This window comes from Oncorhynchus keta, chromosome 29, assembly GCF_023373465.1.
Source record: "Oncorhynchus keta strain PuntledgeMale-10-30-2019 chromosome 29, Oket_V2, whole genome shotgun sequence".
NCBI lineage: Eukaryota > Metazoa > Chordata > Actinopteri > Salmoniformes > Salmonidae > Oncorhynchus > Oncorhynchus keta.
The window spans coordinates 6184659-6207011 of NC_068449.1; the positions used below are offsets into that span (position 1 = coordinate 6184659).

At 39.2% G+C, this 22353-nt stretch overlaps 1 protein-coding gene across 2 annotated transcripts in view; it reads right to left on the reverse strand.

The window, feature by feature from the left end:
- mdga2a (MAM domain containing glycosylphosphatidylinositol anchor 2a) overlaps positions 1 to 22353 on the reverse strand; it is a 240057-nt gene that overhangs the window by 56224 nt on the left and 161480 nt on the right. For both annotated transcript variants that reach the window (XM_052485831.1, XM_052485830.1), the window contains exons 9-10: positions 21107 to 21376; positions 6870 to 7018 (exon numbers count right to left, since the gene is read on the reverse strand). In XM_052485831.1, the coding sequence (XP_052341791.1) occupies positions 6870 to 7018; positions 21107 to 21376 (419 nt within the window). The remainder of the gene's footprint in view (positions 1 to 6869; positions 7019 to 21106; positions 21377 to 22353) is intronic.

Consider the following 22353-nt stretch of genomic DNA (forward strand, 5'->3'; position numbering starts at 1 on the left):
GTCGTCTATAAGGGGGTGGGGGTTTGCTAAAATTAAATGCTTTCAGCTAGTTTCCTTTGGTCATCTATAAGGGGGGTTTGCTTAAATTAAATGCTTTCAGCTAGTTTCCTTTGGTCGTCTATAAGGGGGGTGGGGGTTTGCTTAAATTAAATGCTTTCAGCTAGTTTCCTTTGGTCATCTATAAGGGGGTTGCTTAAATTAAATGCTTTCAGCTAGTTTCCTTTGGTCGTCTATAAGGGGGGTTTGCTTAAATTAAATGCTTTCAGCTAGTTTCCTTTGTTCGTCTATAAGGGGGGGGTTTGCTTAAATTAAATGCTTTCAGCTAGTTTCCTTTGTTCGTCTATAAGGGGGGTGGGGTTTGCTTAAAATAAATGCTTTCAGCTAGTTTCCTTTGGTCGTCTATAAGGGGGTGGGGGTTTGCTTAAATTAAATGCTTTCAGCTAGTTTCCTTTGGTCATCTATAAGGGGGGGGTTTGCTTAAATTAAATGCTTTCAGCTAGTTTCCTTTGGTCATCTATAAGGGGGGTTTGCTTAAATTAAATGCTTTCAGCTAGTTTCCTTTGGTCATCTATAAGGGGGGTTTGCTTAAATTAAATGCTTTCAGCTAGTTTCCTTTGGTCATCTATAAGGGGGGTGGGGGTTTGCTTAAATTAAATGCTTTCAGCTAGTTTCCTTTGGTCATCTATAAGGGGGGTTTGCTTAAATTAAATGCTTTCAGCTAGTTTCCTTTGGTCATCTATAAGGGGGGTGGGGTTTGCTTAAATTAAATGCTTTCAGCTAGTTTCCTTTGGTCGTCTATAAGGGGGGTTTGCTTAAATTAAATGCTTTCAGCTAGTTTCCTTTGTTCGTCTATAAGGGGTTTGCTTAAATTAAATGCTTTCAGCTAGTTTCCTTTGGTCATCTATAAGGGGGTTTGCTTAAATTAAATGCTTTCAGCTAGTTTCCTTTGGTCATCTATAAGGGGGGTGGGGGTTTGCTTAAATGAAATGCTTTCAGCTAGTTTCCTTTGGTCGTCTATAAGGGGGGTTTGCTTAAATTAAATGCTTTCAGCTAGTTTCCTTTGGTCGTCTATAAGGGGGTGGGGGTGGGGGTTTGCTTAAATTAAATGCTTTCAGCTAGTTTCCTTTGGTCATCTATAAGGGGGGTGGGGGTTTGCTTAAATTAAATGCTTTCAGCTAGTTTCCTTTGGTCATCTACAAGGGGGGTGGGGGTTTGCTTAAATGAAATGCTTTCAGCTAGTTTCCTTTGGTCATCTATAAGGGGGGTTTGCTTAAATTAAATGCTTTCAGCTAGTTTCCTTTGTTCGTCTATAAGGGGGGTGGGGGGTTTGCTTAAAAGAAATGCTTTCAGCTAGTTTCCTTTGGTCGTCTATAAGGGGGGGGGGGGTGGGGGTTTGCTTAAATTAAATGCTTTCAGCTAGTTTCCTTTGGTCATCTATAAGGGGGGTGGGGTTTGCTTAAATTAAATGCTTTCAGCTAGTTTCCTTTGGTCATCTATAAGGGGGGTGGGGTTTGCTTAAATTAAATGCTTTCAGCTAGTTTCCTTTGGTCATCTATAAGGGGGTGGGGGTGGGGTTTGCTTAAATTAAATGCTTTCAGCTAGTTTCCTTTGGTCATCTATAAGGGGGTGGGGTTTGCTTAAATTAAATGCTTTCAGCTAGTTTCCTTTGGTCGTCTATAAGGGGGTGGGGGTGGGGGTTTGCTTAAATTAAATGCTTTCAGCTAGTTTCCTTTGGTCATCTATAAGGGGGGTGGGGGTGGGGGTTTGCTTAAATTAAATGCTTTCAGCTAGTTTCCTTTGGTCGTCTATAAGGGGGGGGGGGGGGGGTTTGCTTAAATTAAATGCTTTCAGCTAGTTTCCTTTGGTCATCTATAAGGGGGGGGGGGTTTGCTTAAATTAAATGCTTTCAGCTAGTTTCCTTTGGTCATCTATAAGGGGGGTGGGGTGGGGTGGGGGTTTGCTTAAATTAAATGCTTTCAGCTAGTTTCCTTTGGTCATCTATAAGGGGGGTTTGCTTAAATTAAATGCTTTCAGCTAGTTTCCTTTGTTCGTCTATAAGGGGGGGGGGTGGGGGTTTGCTTAAAAGAAATGCTTTCAGCTAGTTTCCTTTGGTCATCTATAAGGGGGTGGGGGTTTGCTTAAATTAAATGCTTTCAGCTAGTTTCCTTTGGTCATCTATAAGGGGGTGGGGGTTTGCTTAAATTAAATGCTTTCAGCTAGTTTCCTTTGGTCATCTATAAGGGGGGTTTGGTTTGCTTAAATTAAATGCTTTCAGCTAGTTTCCTTTGGTCATCTATAAGGGGGGTGGGGGTTTGCTTAAATTAAATGCTTTCAGCTAGTTTCCTTTGGTCATCTATAAGGGGGGGGTTTGCTTAAATTAAATGCTTTCAGCTAGTTTCCTTTGGTCATCTATAAGGGGGTTTGCTTAAATTAAATGCTTTCAGCTAGTTTCCTTTGGTCATCTATAAGGGGGGTGGGGGTTTGCTTAAATTAAATGCTTTCAGCTAGTTTCCTTTGGTCATCTATAAGGGGGTGGGGGTTTGCTTAAATTAAATGCTTTCAGCTAGTTTCCTTTGGTCGTCTATAAGGGGGGTTTGCTTAAATTAAATGCTTTCAGCTAGTTTCCTTTGTTCGTCTATAAGGGGGGTGGGGTTTGCTTAAATTAAATGCTTTCAGCTAGTTTCCTTTGGTCATCTATAAGGGGGGTTTGCTTAAATTAAATGCTTTCAGCTAGTTTCCTTTGGTCATCTATAAGGGGGGTGGGGGTTTGCTTAAATGAAATGCTTTCAGCTAGTTTCCTTTGGTCGTCTATAAGGGGGGTTGCTTAAATTAAATGCTTTCAGCTAGTTTCCTTTGGTCGTCTATAAGGGGGGTGGGGGTGGGGGTTTGCTTAAATTAAATGCTTTCAGCTAGTTTCCTTTGGTCATCTATAAGGGGGGTGGGGTTTGCTTAAATTAAATGCTTTCAGCTAGTTTCCTTTGGTCATCTACAAGGGGGGTGGGGGTTTGCTTAAATGAAATGCTTTCAGCTAGTTTCCTTTGGTCGTCTATAAGGGGGGTTTGCTTAAATGAAATGCTTTCAGCTAGTTTCCTTTGTTCGTCTATAAGGGGTGGGGGGGGGTTTGCTTAAAAGAAATGCTTTCAGCTAGTTTCCTTTGGTCGTCTATAAGGGGGGTGGGGGTGGGGGTTTGCTTAAATTAAATGCTTTCAGCTAGTTTCCTTTGGTCATCTATAAGGGGGTGGGGGTTTGCTTAAATTAAATGCTTTCAGCTAGTTTCCTTTGGTCATCTATAAGGGGGGTGGGGGTGGGGGTTTGCTTAAATTAAATGCTTTCAGCTAGTTTCCTTTGGTCATCTATAAGGGGGTTTTGCTTAAATTAAATGCTTTCAGCTAGTTTCCTTTGGTCATCTATAAGGGGGTGGGGGTGGGGGTGGGGGTTTGCTTAAATTAAATGCTTTCAGCTAGTTTCCTTTGGTCATCTATAAGGGGGGTTTGCTTAAATTAAATGCTTTCAGCTAGTTTCCTTTGTTCATCTATAAGGGGGGTGGGGGTTTGCTTAAAAGAAATGCTTTCAGCTAGTTTCCTTTGGTCATCTATAAGGGGGTGGGGGTTTGCTTAAATTAAATGCTTTCAGCTAGTTTCCTTTGGTCATCTATAAGGGGGTGGGGGTTTGCTTAAATTAAATGCTTTCAGCTAGTTTCCTTTGGTCATCTATAAGGGGGGTGGGGTTTGCTTAAATTAAATGCTTTCAGCTAGTTTCCTTTGGTCATCTATAAGGGGGGTGGGGGTTTGCTTAAATTAAATGCTTTCAGCTAGTTTCCTTTGGTCATCTATAAGGGGGTTTGCTTAAATTAAATGCTTTCAGCTAGTTTCCTTTGGTCATCTATAAGGGGGTGGGGGTTTGCTTAAATTAAATGCTTTCAGCTAGTTTCCTTTGGTCATCTATAAGGGGGTGGGGGTGGGGGTTTGCTTAAATTAAATGCTTTCAGCTAGTTTCCTTTGGTCATCTATAAGGGGGGTGGGGGTTTGCTTAAATTAAATGCTTTCAGCTAGTTTCCTTTGGTCGTCTATAAGGGGGGTTTGCTTAAATTAAATGCTTTCAGCTAGTTTCCTTTGTTCGTCTATAAGGGGGTGGGGGTTGCTTAAATTAAATGCTTTCAGCTAGTTTCCTTTGGTCATCTATAAGGGGGGTTTGCTTAAATTAAATGCTTTCAGCTAGTTTCCTTTGGTCATCTATAAGGGGGTGGGGGTTTGCTTAAATGAAATGCTTTCAGCTAGTTTCCTTTGGTCGTCTATAAGGGGGGGTTTGCTTAAATTAAATGCTTTCAGCTAGTTTCCTTTGGTCGTCTATAAGGGGGTGGGGGTGGGGTTTGCTTAAATTAAATGCTTTCAGCTAGTTTCCTTTGGTCATCTATAAGGGGGTGGGGGTTTGCTTAAATTAAATGCTTTCAGCTAGTTTCCTTTGGTCATCTACAAGGGGGGTGGGGGTTTGCTTAAATGAAATGCTTTCAGCTAGTTTCCTTTGGTCATCTATAAGGGGGGTTGCTTAAATTAAATGCTTTCAGCTAGTTTCCTTTGTTCGTCTATAAGGGGGTGGGGTTTGCTTAAAAGAAATGCTTTCAGCTAGTTTCCTTTGGTCGTCTATAAGGGGGTGGGGTTTGCTTAAATTAAATGCTTTCAGCTAGTTTCCTTTGGTCATCTATAAGGGGGGTGGGGGTTTGCTTAAATTAAATGCTTTCAGCTAGTTTCCTTTGGTCATCTATAAGGGGGTGGGGTTTGCTTAAATTAAATGCTTTCAGCTAGTTTCCTTTGGTCATCTATAAGGGGGTGGGGGTGGGGGTTTGCTTAAATTAAATGCTTTCAGCTAGTTTCCTTTGGTCATCTATAAGGGGGTGGGGGTTTGCTTAAATTAAATGCTTTCAGCTAGTTTCCTTTGGTCATATAAGGGGGTGGGGGTGGGGTTTGCTTAAATTAAATGCTTTCAGCTAGTTTCCTTTGGTCATCTATAAGGGGGTGGGGGTGGGGGTTTGCTTAAATTAAATGCTTTCAGCTAGTTTCCTTTGGTCATCTATAAGGGGGTGGGGTGGGGGTTTGCTTAAATTAAATGCTTTCAGCTAGTTTCCTTTGGTCATCTATAAGGGGGGGGTGGGGGTTTGCTTAAATTAAATGCTTTCAGCTAGTTTCCTTTGGTCATCTATAAGGGGGGGGGTGGGGGTGGGGGTTTGCTTAAATTAAATGCTTTCAGCTAGTTTCCTTTGGTCATCTATAAGGGGGGTTTGCTTAAATTAAATGCTTTCAGCTAGTTTCCTTTGTTCATCTATAAGGGGGGTTTGCTTAAAAGAAATGCTTTCAGCTAGTTTCCTTTGGTCGTCTATAAGGGGGTGGGGGTGGGGGTTTGCTTAAATTAAATGCTTTCAGCTAGTTTCCTTTGGTCATCTATAAGGGGGGTGGGGTTTGCTTAAATTAAATGCTTTCAGCTAGATTCCTTTGTTCATCTATAAGGGGGGTTTGCTTAAATTAAATGCTTTCAGCTAGTTTCCTTTGGTCATCTATAAGGGGGTGGGGGTTTGCTTAAATTAAATGCTTTCAGCTAGTTTCCTTTGGTCATCTATAAGGGGGGTTTGCTTAAATTAAATGCTTTCAGCTAGTTTCCTTTGGTCATCTATAAGGGGGTTTGCTTAAATTAAATGCTTTCAGCTAGTTTCCTTTGGTCATCTATAAGGGGGGTGGGGGTTTGCTTAAATTAAATGCTTTCAGCTAGTTTCCTTTGGTCATCTATAAGGGGGGTTGCTTAAATTAAATTAAATGCTTTCAGCTAGTTTCCTTTGGTCGTCTATAAGGGGGGTGGGGTTTGCTTAAATTAAATGCTTTCAGCTAGTTTCCTTTGGTCATCTATAAGGGGGTGGGGGTTTGCTTAAATTAAATGCTTTCAGCTAGTTTCCTTTGGTCATCTATAAGGGGGGTAGCTTAAATTAAATTAAATGCTTTCAGCTAGTTTCCTTTGGTCGTCTATAAGGGGGGTGGGGTTTGCTTAAATTAAATGCTTTCAGCTAGTTTCCTTTGGTCATCTATAAGGGGGGTGGGGGTTTGCTTAAATTAAATGCTTTCAGCTAGTTTCCTTTGGTCATCTATAAGGGGGGTTGCTTAAATTAAATTAATGCTTTCAGCTAGTTTCCTTTGGTCATCTATAAGGGGGGGGTGGGGGTTTGCTTAAATTAAATGCTTTCAGCTAGTTTCCTTTGGTCATCTATAAGGGGGGTGGGGTTTGCTTAAATTAAATGCTTTCAGCTAGTTTCCTTTGGTCATCTATAAGGGGGGTGGGGTTTGCTTAAATTAAATGCTTTCAGCTAGTTTCCTTTGGTCATCTATAAGGGGGTGGGGGTTTGCTTAAATTAAATGCTTTCAGCTAGTTTCCTTTGGTCATCTATAAGGGGGGGGGGGGTTGCTTAAATTAAATTAAATGCTTTCAGCTAGTTTCCTTTGGTCGTCTACAAGGGGGGGTAACCGCAGAATGCCACACACAGTCAGAAAGGACAAATTCTAATGTCTTCACAAGTACATCATGCACAGGCATTTAGCAGGATTGAATATGTTAGATCTCAGGATCATATTTCTGCAATGACTACAGTATCTTCTGCAACAAAAAATATAAAATACTGCAAAATAAGGACATTTGCTGCAATGAATACTGTCAAAGTCACTACTTGGCTAGAATGACAAAACCTGATTCACTCTCATGGGTGACAACAGAAGGAGGAAGTACTGTGTGCTACAGACAATTGCTCTCGCCTTTGAGACAAAAGTAGACCTTAAAAAGGTGAAACCTAGAGCATGAAAAGTCCAGGTTAAGGTCTAACTGGCCCTGCTCACCTGTTTGATCCCCAGTCGGTAGGCCACGATGCGGTCCACAGACAGCGGGTTCTGCTGGGTCCACTGTAGCTTGAAGCCGTAGACCCTGGGCCGGTTCTGCCACAACGCACTGTACGTGTCATAGTAGAACTCTGGGGCATAGGCCCTCCCTGTAACAAAAAGCAAAAGCTGGTTTTAGCATGGGCGCTTATATTTGTCCTATTGTAGACTTACTCAGTGTACACAGAGTAAACTAAAACGTAAAGGACACCTTCCTAATATCGAGTTGCCCCCCCCCCCATATGCCCTCAGAACAGCCTCCATTTGTTGGTGCACCGTACTCTTTCACACCTAAACATGTCTTCTTGTGGATATATATATATATATATATGGAGAGCACTGTCGCTGTAGCCTCTGAAGCTTTACTTTTCCCAATGATGCCCACAAATAGAACATGCAGAAAGAAAGCCAGTGGTTCAAAGAATGCACTGACACAAAACTACGCAGTAAAGAAGAAGAGGGCTAAAAAGCTGACAAGCCATGGAAAACAGCTTAGCGAAAAAAGACCTGTCTGGTTCTTGAAAACTTGTTACTAGAGAGGCAGGAAGAGGTGCACAGGAGCTTTAGAGTGTGACTATTAACACACAGCGTAATGGATTAGACGTTAATGTGACATTGAGGAGCTGTCTATCTATCACACGTATTTGATGTTACAGTGAGCCGTGATACAACAACGTATCAGCGTCTCACCTTCCAGCTTTGTGAGTTAGATGAATCATTATAGCTTTGTGAGTTAGATGAATCACTGTAGCTATGTGAGTTAGATGAATCATTATAGCTTTGTGAGTTAGATGAATCACTGTAGCTATGTGAGTTAGATGAATCATTATAGCTTTGTGAGTTAGATGAATCACTGTAGCTATGTGAGTTAGATGAATCATTATAGCTTTGTGAGTTAGATGAATCACTGTAGCTATGTGAGTTAGATGAATCACTGTAGCTATATGAGTTAGATGAATCATTATAGCTATGTGAGTTAGACAAATCATTATAGCTTTGTGAGTTAGACAAATCATTATAGCTTTGTGAGATAGATGAATCACTGTAGCTATGTGAGTTAGATGAATCACTGTAGCTATGTGAGTTAGATGAATCACTATAGCTTTGTGAGTTAGATGAATCACTGTAGCTATGTGAGTTAGATGAATCACTGTAGCTATGTGAGTTAGATGAATCATTATAGCTTTGTGAGTTAGATGAATCACTGTAGCTATGTGAGTTAGATGAATCACTGTAGCTATATGAGTTAGATGAATCATTATAGCTATGTGAGTTAGACAAATCATTATAGCTTTGTGAGTTAGACAAATCATTAGAGCTATGTGAGATAGATTAATCAAATCAAATTGTATTAGTCACATGCGCCGAATACAACCTTACAGTGAAATGCTTACTTACAAGCCCCTAACCAACAATGCAGTTTTAAAAAATACGGATAAGTATAAGAAATAAAAGTAACAATTAATTAAAGAGCAGCAGTAAAATAACAATAGCAAGAATATATACAGGGGAGTTCCGGTAGAGAGTCAATGTGCGGGGGCACCGGTTAGTTGAGGTAATATGTACATGTAGGTAGAGTCATTAAAGTGACTATGCATAGATGATAACATCAGAGAGTAGCAGCGGTGTAAAGGTGTGGGGGGGAGGTGCAAATAGTCTGGGTAGCTATTTGAATCATTCTAGCTTTGTGAGTTAGATTAATCATTCTAGCTATGTGAGTTAGATTAATCATTCTAGCTATGTGAGTTAGATTAATCATTCTACTGTGGCTATGTGAGTTAGCTGAATCATTCTAGCTATGTGAGTTAGCTAAATCATTCTAGCTATGTGAATTAGATTAATCATTCTACTGTAGCTATGTGAGTTAGCTGAATAATTCTAGCTATGTGAATTAGATTAATCATTCTACTGTAGCTACGCGAGTTAGCTAAATCATTCTAGCTATGTGAATTAGATGAATCATTCTAGCTATGTGAATTAGATTAATCATTCTACTGTAGCTATGTGAGTTAGTTGAATCATTCTAGCTATGTGAATTAGATGAATCATTCTACTGTAGCTATGTGAGTTAGCTGAATCATTCTAGCTATGTGAGTTAGATTAATCATTCTACTGTAGCTATGTGAGTTAGCTAAATCATTCCAGCTATGTGAATTAGATTAATCATTCTAGCTATGCGAGTTAGATGAATCCGTTTCATATCTTGACATGAATGTGACATTAATATCTAATATCTCATATATTGGCAGGTAGCCTAGTGGTTAGAGCGTCCCCGAGCTGACAATGTAAAAATCTGTTGTTCTGCCCCTGAACAAGGCAGTTAACCCACTGTTCCTAGGCTCTCATTGTAAATAAGAATTTGTTCGTAACTGACTTGCCTGGTTAAATAAATAAAAACATGATACAACACATTTAAAAAATAATAATAATCTCTCCATTTGACTAAAAACAAATATTTGATCTGGTTTGATGCCAGCTAGATCAATATAATTCCAAACTTTGTGTGATTGAAAGAAAACAAAGTTACCTAAAATCATCTATCTCCCATCTATAATTTACAATGAAAACATGTTTGTGTTGTTGGTAAGACAGAATATATAGTCTATAAGTAAGAATGTATATACTCACTATATACATGGATGTGTTGTCTGAAGTCACAACATAGTCTATGAATGCCTTTATAACAGTTGCACAATGATGACCACAAAGTCATTGAGATCAATGGGAGTATGACTTCAGAGAGAAGCACCTGAAAGCCTATTGGCTATTTCTTTCTTTCGTTTGTATATACAAAAAAAATGTTTTAAACCTTTATTTAACTAGACAAGTCAGTTAAGAACAAATCCTTATTTACAATGACGGCTAACCAAAAGGCCTCCTGTGGGGACGGGGGCTGGGATTAGAAATACAAAATAAATTAAATAAAGATTTTAGGACAAAACAGACATCATCACGACAAGAGAGACAACAGAACACTACATAAAGAGAGACCTAAAGACAACAACATTGCATTGCACCAACACATGACAACACAGCAAAGTAGCAACACAACATGACAACATGCTAGCAACACAACATGGTAGCAGCACAAAACATGGTACAAACATTATTGGGCACAGACAACAGCACAAAGGGCAAGAAGGTAGAGACAACAATACATCACGCAAAGCAGCCACAACTGTCAGTATGAGTGTCCATTATTGAGTCTATGAATGAAGAGATTTGAGATAAAACTGTCCAGTTTTATAAGCTACAAGATTAGACTCAGCAGGGACTGGACCCGGAGTGACCTCTCCTATCTGACCCCTCCCATACGAACCCCTCCCATCTGACCCCTCCTTTAGCCACACAGTCGAAGGGTCACCAGGTGGTGGGTAGCTTACACACTCCAGTCTAATCTTACCTGTCCACACAAACACGCACACACGCACGCGCACACCCACACACACACAGTACCTGTCCAAACAGAGGTACTACACACTCTGAACTCTAATTGGTTATCCAGTGGGTGTTACAAAATAACTTCACGTATGGTGAAACAGACGATATCTGATATCTTTACATTTTAGCCTTTTTAAGTAAGGCTTTGGTCTGTGGTAACTGGGACGTGAAGCCACATTTTTCCGTGGGCGGAGAGCTGAGCTGCAGCTACAGCAGAGTCCAGCCTCACAGTTAAACCCTGTCATCAATATTTCACAAGCAACTCCTCAGAAATGTGAAGCTGTCATCTTGTCAAGCATTCATTACCAGCAACTACCGTAGCAATGTTACTGCTATGCTAGAGATTCATAACCAGCCACTACCACAGCAATGTTACTGCTATGCTAGAGTCATTACCAGCCACTACAGTAGCAATGTTACTGCTATGCTAGAGATTCATTACCAACAACTACCGTAGCAATGTTACTGCTATGCTAGAGATTCATTACCAACCACTACCGCAGCAATGTTACTGCTATGCTAGAGTCATTACCAGCCACTACAGTAGCAATGTTACTGCTATGCTAGAGTCATTACCAGCCACTACAGTAGCAATGTTACTGCTATGCTAGAGATTCATTACCAACAACTACCGTAGCAATGTTACTGCTATGCTAGAGATTCATTACCAACCACTACCGCAGCAATGTTACTGCTATGCCACAGATTCTGCTATCATGCAATCAGAAGGCACCCAGAACGTGTGCACATTGTAACGTCTGTCACGAGACACACACACACACACACACACACACACACACACACACACACACACACACACACACACACACACACACACACACACACACACACACACACACATGCTAGCAGATAGCAAAAGACTTCCATTCATTGCGCTAACGCTAGTTAGATTTGGCTCACGAAACTACCTCTAACTTCCTTCATACTGGACACAGAGACATAAAAATAGTACCCACAAGTTCATGTGATATTGGGGAAGTAGATAAAGGGACCTCCTTGCCACAATCCTGAAGTATCTCTTTATGGTTTGTCAACAACTTGCTTTCATGTGACTGAAGTCCTCAAAAGAAAAGCACAGAAATATCAAACATTAGGCCTTTATAAAAGCAACAGGAGTGTTGTCTGTAGATGAACGCTCCATATGAAAGTTCAAACAACTGCCAGGATCAAGAAAGGTAGTCTTTGAGCCACACACTATCATCAGGAAGACAGACAGGGTTTCTTGCTTTCCTTAATGTTGGGCAGTCAAATGGTTTCAGGAATGCCGTACAGGAAGACAAGGTGACTTTCTAATATAACAAGTGGACCTGGGCTTTTGGGTTCCCGAAATTGCTGACATTTTCTTTTGGGTGGAGGGCAAGATAGGGAGTGCAGTAATCCTCTCTCCTTGTGGCTGCTGTGCAGGAGAGAAAATTGACAATGCAAATCCGAGTTGGGGCAAATATAACTCTGGAAAGACTTGAGCAGTGATATGGCTGTACTTCTTGATCTGCAGACTCTGAACGCTTATCAACAGTAAAACGTTGTGGCCATTTCTCCCATCCATTGAGCGTCTAATGTTGAAAAAGCTTGAAAGCAAAAGGGCAAAATATCACAGTGACAACTTCTCCCTGCTGATTCTGCTCTATGTCGACATATGAAGTTGTCACCTGGGAACAATAAAGTTACTAGAATTTGAATGTAATATGACATTTAATTGAAAGACAAGTGTTTTCCTGTGTCAACACTTCTGAGGAATACAGTGTGTTTTTACATACCACTGTGACAACATTTCTGAGGAATACTACTAAAACCAAAACACTGACAGCTAAGAACCCTAATACCAAAACACTGAAAGCAAAGAACACTAAAACCAACACACTGAGAACACTAATACCAAAACACTGAGAGATAAGAACACTAATACCAAAACAATGAGAGCTAAGAACACTAATACCAAAACACTGACAGCTAAGAACACGAATAACAAAATGCTGACAGCTAAGAACACTAATACCAAAACACTGAAAGCAAAGAACACTAAAACCAAAACACTGACAGCTAAGAACCCTAATACCAAAACTAAGAACACTAATACCAAAACACTGACAGCTAAGAACACTAATACCAAAACACTGAGAGCCATAGAACCCTAACAAAAACGCTGAACGCTAAGAACACAAAATCAAAAAGCTGAGGTAGAAAACTAATAAAATGCTGACTAAGAACCCTAATACCAAAACACTGAAAGATAAGAACACTAATACCAAAACACCTGCTAGAACACTATAAGAACACTAATACCAAAACACTGAGAGCTACTAATAACACTAATATAAAACACTAATAGAAAACTAAGAACACTAATACCAAAACAATGAGAGATAAGAACACTAATAATACCAAAACACTGAGAGATAAGAACACTAATACCAAAACACTGAGAGATAAGAACACTAATACCAAAACACTGAGAGATAAGAACACTAATACCAAAACACTGAGAGATAAGAACACTAATACCAAAACACTGAGAGATAAGAACACAAATACCAAAACACTGAGAGATAAGAACACAAATACCAAAACACTGAGAGATAAGAACACTAATACCAAAACACTGAGAGATAAGAACACAAATACCAAAACACTGAGAGATAAGAACACTAATACCAAAACACTGAGAGATAAGAACACAAATACCAAAACACTGAGAGATAAGAACACTAATACCAAAACAAAACACTGAGAGATAAGAACACTAATACCAAAACACTGAGAGATAAGAACACTAATACCAAAACACTGAGAGATAAGAACACAAATACCAAAACACTTAGAACTAAGAACACTAATACCAAAACACTGAGAGATAAGAACACAAATACCAAAACACTTAGAACTAAGAACACTAATACCAAAACACTGAGAGATAAGAACACAAATACCAAAACACTGAGAGATAAGAACACTAATACCAAAACACAGAGATAAGAACACTAATACCAAAACACTGAGAGATAAGAACACTAATACCAAAACACTGAGAGATAAGAACACAAATACCAAAACACTGAGAGATAAGAACACTAATACCAAAACAATGAGAGATAAGAACACTAATACCAAAACAATGAGAGATAAGAACACTAATACCAAAACAATGAGAACACTAATACCAAAAACGCTGAGAGCTAAAAACACTCAAATCTAAAAGCTGAGAGGTAAGAAAACTAATACCAAAACGCTGAGTGCTAAGAAAACTAATACCAAAACGCTGAGTGCTAAGATAACTAATACCAAAACGCTGAGTGCTAAGAAAACTAATACCAAAACGCTGAGTGCTAAGAAAACTAATACCAAAACGCTGAGAGCTAAGAAAACTAATACCAAAACACTGAGAACACTAATACCAAAACGCTGAGAGCTAAGAACACTAATATCAAAACACTGAGCGCTAAGAACATTAATACAAAAACACTGAGAGCTAAGAACACTAATACAAAACACTGAGAGCTAAGAACACTAATACCACAAAACTGAGGGCTAAGAAAACGAATACCAAAACACTGAGAACACTAATACCAAAACACTGAGTGCTAAGAACACTAATACCAAAATACTAAGAGCTAAGAACACTAATACCAAAACATTAAGAGCTAAGAACACTAATTGTCACACCCTGACCTTAGAGATCCTTTTAATTCTCTATTTTGGTTAGGTCAGGGTGTAACTAGGGTGGGTCGTCTAGTTTTTTCATTTCTATGTTGGCCTGGTATGGTTCCCAATCAGAGGCAGCTGTCTATTGTTGTCTCTGATTGGGGATCATATTTAGGCAGCCTTTTCCCACTGGGTTTTTGTGGCAGCCCAGAACATCACGTTTTCTGCTGTATTTTTTAATATTTTTTTTTATTTAATTTTTAACCTTTATTTAACCAGGCAAGTCAGTTAAGAACATATTCTTATTTTCAATGACAGCCTGGGAACAGTGGGTTAACTGCCTGTTCAGGGGCAGAACGACAGATTTGTACCTTGTTAGCTCGGGGTTTGAACTCGCAACCTTCCGGTTACTAGTCCAACGCTCTAACCACTAGGCTACGCTGCCGCCCCTATTGTTTTTGGTGAGTTTCATATTTTTTAAACATGTGGAACTCTAAGTACGCTGCGCCTTGGTCCATTCATTCAGACGAGCGTGACACTAATACCAAAACACTGAGACACTAGAACACTAATACCACAAAATTGAGAGCTAAGAACACTAAAACCAAAACACTGAGAGCTAAGAACACTAATACCAAAACACTGAGAACTAAGAACACTAATACCACAAAACTGAGAGCTAAGAACACTAATACCAAAACACAGAGAGCAAAGAACACGAATACCAAAACACCGAGAACACTAATACCAAAACATTGAGAGCTAAGAACACTAATACCAAAACACTGAGAACTAAGAACACTAATACCACAAAACTGAGAGCTAAGAACACTAAAACCAAAACACTGAGAGCTAAGAACACTAATACCAAAACACTGAGAACTAAGAACACTAATACCAAAACACTGAGAGCTAAGAACACTAATACAAAAACACAGAGAGCTAAGAACACTAATACCAAAACGCTGAGAACACTAATAGCAAAACACTGAGAACACTAATACCAAAACACTGAGAGCTAAGAACACTAATACCAAAACACTGAGAACACTAATACCAAAACACTGAGAGCTAAGAACACTAATACCAAAACACTGAGAACTAAGAACACTAATACCAAAACGCTGAGAACACTAATAGCAAAACACTGAGAACACTAATACCAAAACACTGAGAACACTAATACCAAAACACTGAGAACTAAGAACACTAATACCAAAACACTGAGAATACTAATACCAAAACACTGAGAGATAAGAACACTAATACCAAAACACTGAGAACACTAATGCCAAAACACTGAGAACTAAGAACACTAATACCAAAACACTGAGAGATAAGAACACGAATACCAAAACACTGAGAACTAAGAACACTAATACCAAAACACTGAGAGCTAAGAACACTAATACCAAAACAATGAGAGATAAGAACACTAATACCAAAACACTGAGAGCTAAGAACACTAATACCAAAACACTGAGAGATAAGAACACTAATACAAAAACACAGAGAGCTAAGAATACTAATACCAAAACACTGAGAATACTAATACCAAAACACTGAGAACACTAATACCAAAACGCTGAGAACACTAATAGCAAAACACTGAGAACACTAATACCAAAACACTGAGAACTAAGAACACTAATACCAAAACACTGAGAATACTAATACCAAAACACTGAGAACACTAATACCAAAACACTGTGAGATAAGAACACTAATACCAAAACACTGAGAACACTAATGCCAAAACACTGAGAACTAAGAACACTAATACCAAAACACTGAGAGATAAGAACACGAATACCAAAACGCTGAGAACACCAATACCAATAACTGAGAACTAAGAACACTAATACCAAAACACTGAGAACACTAATACCAAAACATTGAGAACTAAGAAAACTAATACCAAAACACTGAGAACTAAGAACACTAATATCAAAACACTGAGAACACTAATACCAAAACACTGAGAACTAAGAACACTAATATCAAAACACTGAGAACACTAATACCAAAACACTGAGAACTAAGAACACTAATACGAAAACACTGAGAGCTAAGAACACTAATACCAAAATGCTGAGAACACTAATACGAAAACACTGAGAGCTAAGAACACTAATACCAAAACACTGAGAATACTAATACCAAAACACTGAGAACACTAATACCAAAACACAGAGAACACTAATACCAAAACACTGAGAACACTAATACCAAAACACTGAGAACTAAGAACACTAATACCAAAACACTGAGAGCTAAGAACACTAATACCAAAACACTGAGAGCTAAGAACACTAATACCAAAATGCTGAGAGCTAAGAACACTAATACCAAAAAACTGAGAACTAAGAACACTAATACCAAAACACTGAGAGCTAAGAACACTAATACCAAAATGCTGAGAACACTAATACGAAAACACTGAGAGCTAAGAACACTAATACCAAAACACTGAGAACACTAATACCAAAACACTGAGAATACTAATACCAAAACACTGAGAACTAAGAACACTAATACCAAAACACTGAGAACACTAATACCAAAACACTGAGAACACTAATACCAAAACACTGAGAACTAAGAACACTAATACCAAAACACTGAGAACACTAATGCCAAAACACTGAGAACACTAATACCAAAACACTGAGAACACTAATACCAAAACACTGAGAACACTAATACCAAAACACTGAGAACACTAATACCAAAACACTGAGAACACTAATACCAAAACACAGAGAACACTAATACCAAAACACTGAGAACACTAATACCAAAACACTGAGAACTAAGAACACTAATACCAAAACACCGAGAACACTAATACCAAAACACTGAGAACTAAGAACACTAATACCAAAACACTGAGAGATAAGAACACTAATACCAAAACACTGAGAATACTAATACCAAAACACTGAGAACACTAATACCACAACACTGAGAACTAAGAACACTAACACCAAAACGCTGAGAACACTAATCCCAAAACACTAAGAACACTAATACCAAAACACTGAGAGCTAAAAACACTAATACCAAAACACTGAGAACACTAATACCAAAACACTGAGAACACTAATACCAAAACACTGAGAACTAAGAACACTAATACCAAAACACTGGGAATACTAATACCAAAACACTGGGAATACTAATACCAAAACACTGAGAACACTAATACCAAAACACTGAGAACACTAATACCAAAACACTGAGAACTAAGAACACTAATACCAAAACACTGAGAACTAAGAACACTAATACCAAAACAATGAGAACTAAGAACACTAATACCAAAACACTGAGAGATAAGAACACTAATACCAAAACACTGAGAGATAAGAACACTAATACCAAAAGACTTAGAACTAAGAACACTAATACCAAAACACCGAGAGATAAGAACACTAATACCAAAACACTGAGAGCTAAGAACCCTAATACCAAAACACTGAAAGCAAAGAACACTAAAACCAACACACTGAGAACACTAATACCAAAACACTGAGAGATAAGAACACTAATACCAAAACAATGAGAACTAAGAACACTAATACCAAAACAATGAGAACTAAGAACACTAATACCAAAACAATGAGAACTAAGAACACTAATACCAAAACAATGAGAACTAAGAACACTAATACCAAAACACTGAGAGATAAGAACACTAATACCAAAACACAGAGATAAGAACACTAATACCAAAGCACTGAAAGATAAGAACACTAATACCAAAACACTGAGAGATAAGAACACTAATACCAAAACAATGAGAGATAAGAACACTAATACCAAAACACTTAGAACTAAGAACACTAATACCAAAACACTGAGAGATAAGAACACTAATACCAAAACACTTAGAACTAAGAACACTAATACCAAAACACTGAGAACTAAGAACACTAATACCAAAACACTGAGATATAAGAACACTAATACCAAAACACTGAGAGATAAGAACACTAATACCAAAACACTTAGAACTAAGAACACTAATACCAAAACACTGAGAGATAAGAACACTAATACCAAAACACTTAGAACTAAGAACACTAATACCAAAACACTGAGAGATAAGAACACTAATACCAAAACACTTAGAGCTAAGAACACTAATACCAAAACACTGAGAGATAAGAACACTAATACCAAAACACTGAGAGATAAGAACACTAATACCAAAACACTTAGAACTAAGAACACTAATACCAAAACACTGAGAGATAAGAACACTAATACCAAAACACTTAGAACTAAGAACACTAATACCAAAACACTTAGAACTAAGAACACTAATACCAAAACACTTAGAACTAAGAACACTAATACCAAAACACTGAGAGATAAGAACACTAATACCAAAACAATGAGAACTAAGAACACTAATACCAAAACAATGAGAACTAAGAACACTAATACCAAAACAATGAGAACTAAGAACACTAATACCAAAACAATGAGAACTAAGAACACTAATACCAAAACACTGAGAGATAAGAACACTAATACCAAAACACTGAGAGATAAGAACACTAATACCAAAGCACTGAGAGATAAGAACACTAATACCAAAACACTGAGAGATAAGAACACTAATACCAAAACACTGAGAGATAAGAACACTAATACCAAAACACTTAGAACTAAGAACACTAATACCAAAACACTGAGAGATAAGAACACTAATACCAAAACACTTAGAACTAAGAACACTAATACCAAAACACTGAGAGATAAGAACACTAATACCAAAACACTTAGAACTAAGAACACTAATACCAAAACACTGAGAGATAAGAACACTAATACCAAAACACTTAGAACTAAGAACACTAATACCAAAACACTTAGAGCTAAGAACACTAATACCAAAACACTTAGAACTAAGAACACTAATACCAAAACCCTAATGCACCCCATTTTTATTTCCAGAGGTGTTAATCATTACAATGACATCTTTCATGTTGCATGTTCAAACATATATTAATTATTATGAATGCATCATCAGCCTGTCATCTATTCAATAAATAATTTACATTCGGTGCAAACTTGCTTATGTCTGCTGCTAGCAGTGAAAACAAGCAACAGTTTGTTGTGTCGCAGATAAGCAGCTTATTAGGTTTTTATAAATGTTTTTCATAAGGGCTAACAAGGCCATCTCCATGGGATACATTTGATTAGAATAGACAGAGAGTGGATTCTACTTGTCTCCGGGTATTGACAATGGGATATTGACAATGAGAGTGTCGCTGCAACCAACAGCAATCACAGAAAGTGAACGTGAATCGAATCAATAAGCTGTGTGCATCCCAAATGGCACCCTATTCCCTATGGGCCCTGGTCAAAAGTAGTGCATTAAATAGGGAGTAGGGTGCCTTGTGGGATTAAGCCGTTGTGTCCAGGAGTAGTGAGGAAAGTGAAGGGGCAGCTCTCCATTGATGCACAATTCTCGGTTAGCCACTGCTTGTTACTATTTACAGGTCTGACTGCTACATACAGGGCATTTGGAAAGAATTTAGACCCCTTGACATTTTCCACATTTTGCTAAGTTACAGCCTTATTCTAAAATCGATTAAATAAATGTTTCCTCATCAATCTATAAACAATACCCCATAATGACAAACCAAAAACTGTTTTAAAAAAAATGTTAATTTAAAAACAGAAATACCTTATTGACATAAGTATTCAGACCCTTTGCTATGAGACTCGAAATTGAGCTCAGGTGCATCCTGTTTCCATTGATCATCCTTGAGATGTTTCAACAACTTGATGGGAGTCCACCTGTGGTAAATTCAATTGATTGGACATGATTTGGAAAGGCACACACCTGTCTATATAAGGTCCCACAGTTGACAGTGCATGTCAGAGCAAAAACCAAGCCATAAGGTTGAAGGAATTGTCCATAGAGCTCAGAGACAGGATTGTGTCAAGGCACAGATCTCGGAAAGTGTACCAACAAATTTCTGCTCGGCTTAACTGAGCAATCAGGGGAGAATAGCCTTGGTCAGGGAGGTAACCAAGAACTCGATGGTCACTCTGAGAGAGAGCTCCTGAGTGCCTCTGTGGAGATGGGAGAACAGTCCAGAAGGACAACCATCTCTGTAGCACTCCACCAATCAGGCCTTTATCATAGAATAGCCAGACAGAAGCCACTCCTCAGTAAAAGGCACATAACTAGGAATTTGCCAAAAGGCACCCAAAGGACTCTCGGACAATGAGAAACAAGATTTTCTGGTACCATCCCTATGGTGAAGCATGGTGGTGGGGATGTTTTTCAGGGGCAGGGACTGGGAGACTAGTCAGGACCAAGGAAAAGATAAATGGCGCAAAGTACAGAGAGATCCTTGATGAAAACCTGCTCCAGAGCGCTCAAGACCTCAGACTGGGGCGAAGGTTCACCTTCCAACAGGACAATGACTCTAAGCACATAGCGAAGACAACGTAGGAATGGCTTCAGGTCAAGTCTCAGAATGTCCTTGAGTGGCCCAGCCAGAGCCCGGACACGAACCCGATCCAACATCACTGGAGAGACCTGAAAATAGCTTTGCAGCAACGCTCCCCATTCAACCTGACAGAGCTTGAGAGGACTTGCAGAGAAGAATGGGAGAAACTCTCCCCAAATACAGGTGTGCCAAGCTTGTAGCGTCATACCCAAGAAGACTCAAGGCTGTAATCGCTGCCAAAGATGCTTCAGTGAAGGGTCTGAATACTTATGTAAATGTGTTATTACAGTTTTTTTTTAAATGTTTTATACATTTGCAGAAAAATCAAAAAACTGTTTTTGCTTTGTCATTATGAGGTGTTGTGGTCGCTTTTTTTAGAATAAGGCTGTAATGTAACAAAATGTGGAAAAAGTCAAGGGTCCTGAATACTTTCTGAATGCACCGCAACCTAAAGCAGTGAATTACACACATTACAGTAGAGTGTACTAACGTCTGATTCTCTTTCGAGGTAAGACATTGGACATGTATGGAGACAATAGAGGAGAATATGATTAGAAATGGATCAGTATTGGTCTCAATATCAACACTAGCAGACCACTTAGTATCAAACAATCTACACACCTGTGACTAAGAACCTGCAGGCACCCGCCCCGGCCTCATTGGTCACTTCACAGGTATACTCCCCGTAGCCCTCCCTGTTGAGGGCTCTGACGTGGTAGTCAGTCTCGTCGCGCTGATCCAACTGGCCCATGGTCAGCAGCCGGGTGCCCAGCTTCCACTCGTACTTGAGCACCTTGGAAGGGTGGGCCCGCAGCATGCGGCAGTTGAGGGTGAAGGCGCGACCCAAACCCTGGCGGATCTCTGTGAACAGTGGCTCCACCGCCGGCGGATCTATGGAGAGGAAGACAGAAGGCCATAGTCAGACAGGCAGGGAGGGAGGCAAAGGCTGGATCCCAAATCAATCACTATCCCTTGTACTATATCAGTCAGGCACAGAGTAGCAATGGACCTGTCCTAAAATAACCCCTAGCCCCTATGGATATCTGATTTTGGTAGGTGCAAACAACATGGTAATTGCTTCCCCATATTGTTTACACCTATCAACTCCTCTCAGATCTACAGGAGTGCCTCGGGAGTAGGGGTGTATAGAGGACTAGCAGGCGATTTGGAATTCAGCAAAGCTGTCCTCCACACACAGGCAGCATCCCAAGCCTTGCTCCGTACGTCAACCCAAACAAAATCCATTCCTCTGCATCCAAAAGTTCCCCACTCATGGGACTTTAAAGTTCCCTTATTTATCCAGCCTTTACATTATCTACTGCAGTAATTATTCCTAACGCACCAGTAATGAGATGCGTGGCTTTATCAATTATCCGCTACGACTTCACTGGAAAGTAATCTAAACACAGCTCTAAAATGATCCTGTCGCTCTTTGGTGCACACCTAGCAAACCCGGTTACGCCGCGGGAGTCAGAGTCCAGTATATGCGCGAAACAGGCTACAGGCTAACATGAGAAGGCTAACATGAAAAGGCTAACATGAAAAGGCTAACATGAAAAGGCTAACATGAAAAGGCTAACATGAAAAGGCTAACATGAAAAGGCTAACATGAAAAGGCTAACATGAGAAGGCTAACATGAAAAGGCTAACATAAAAAGGCTAACATAGGAACTCAGAAGTCACAAGTCTAGGGTACCAGAGCTTATTGTCTGCAGCTTAACAACCTTTGACTGACTGGCATTCAACTACTTTGAATTAGTTGTTGTATTGTTGTTTTACGCAAGGCTCTTTAGCGGGAGATATTTTGAGGGCCTCTGAGATATTTTTCCTGTTTCATGTCTAATTTTGAGAACTCTCAGAGGAACTGT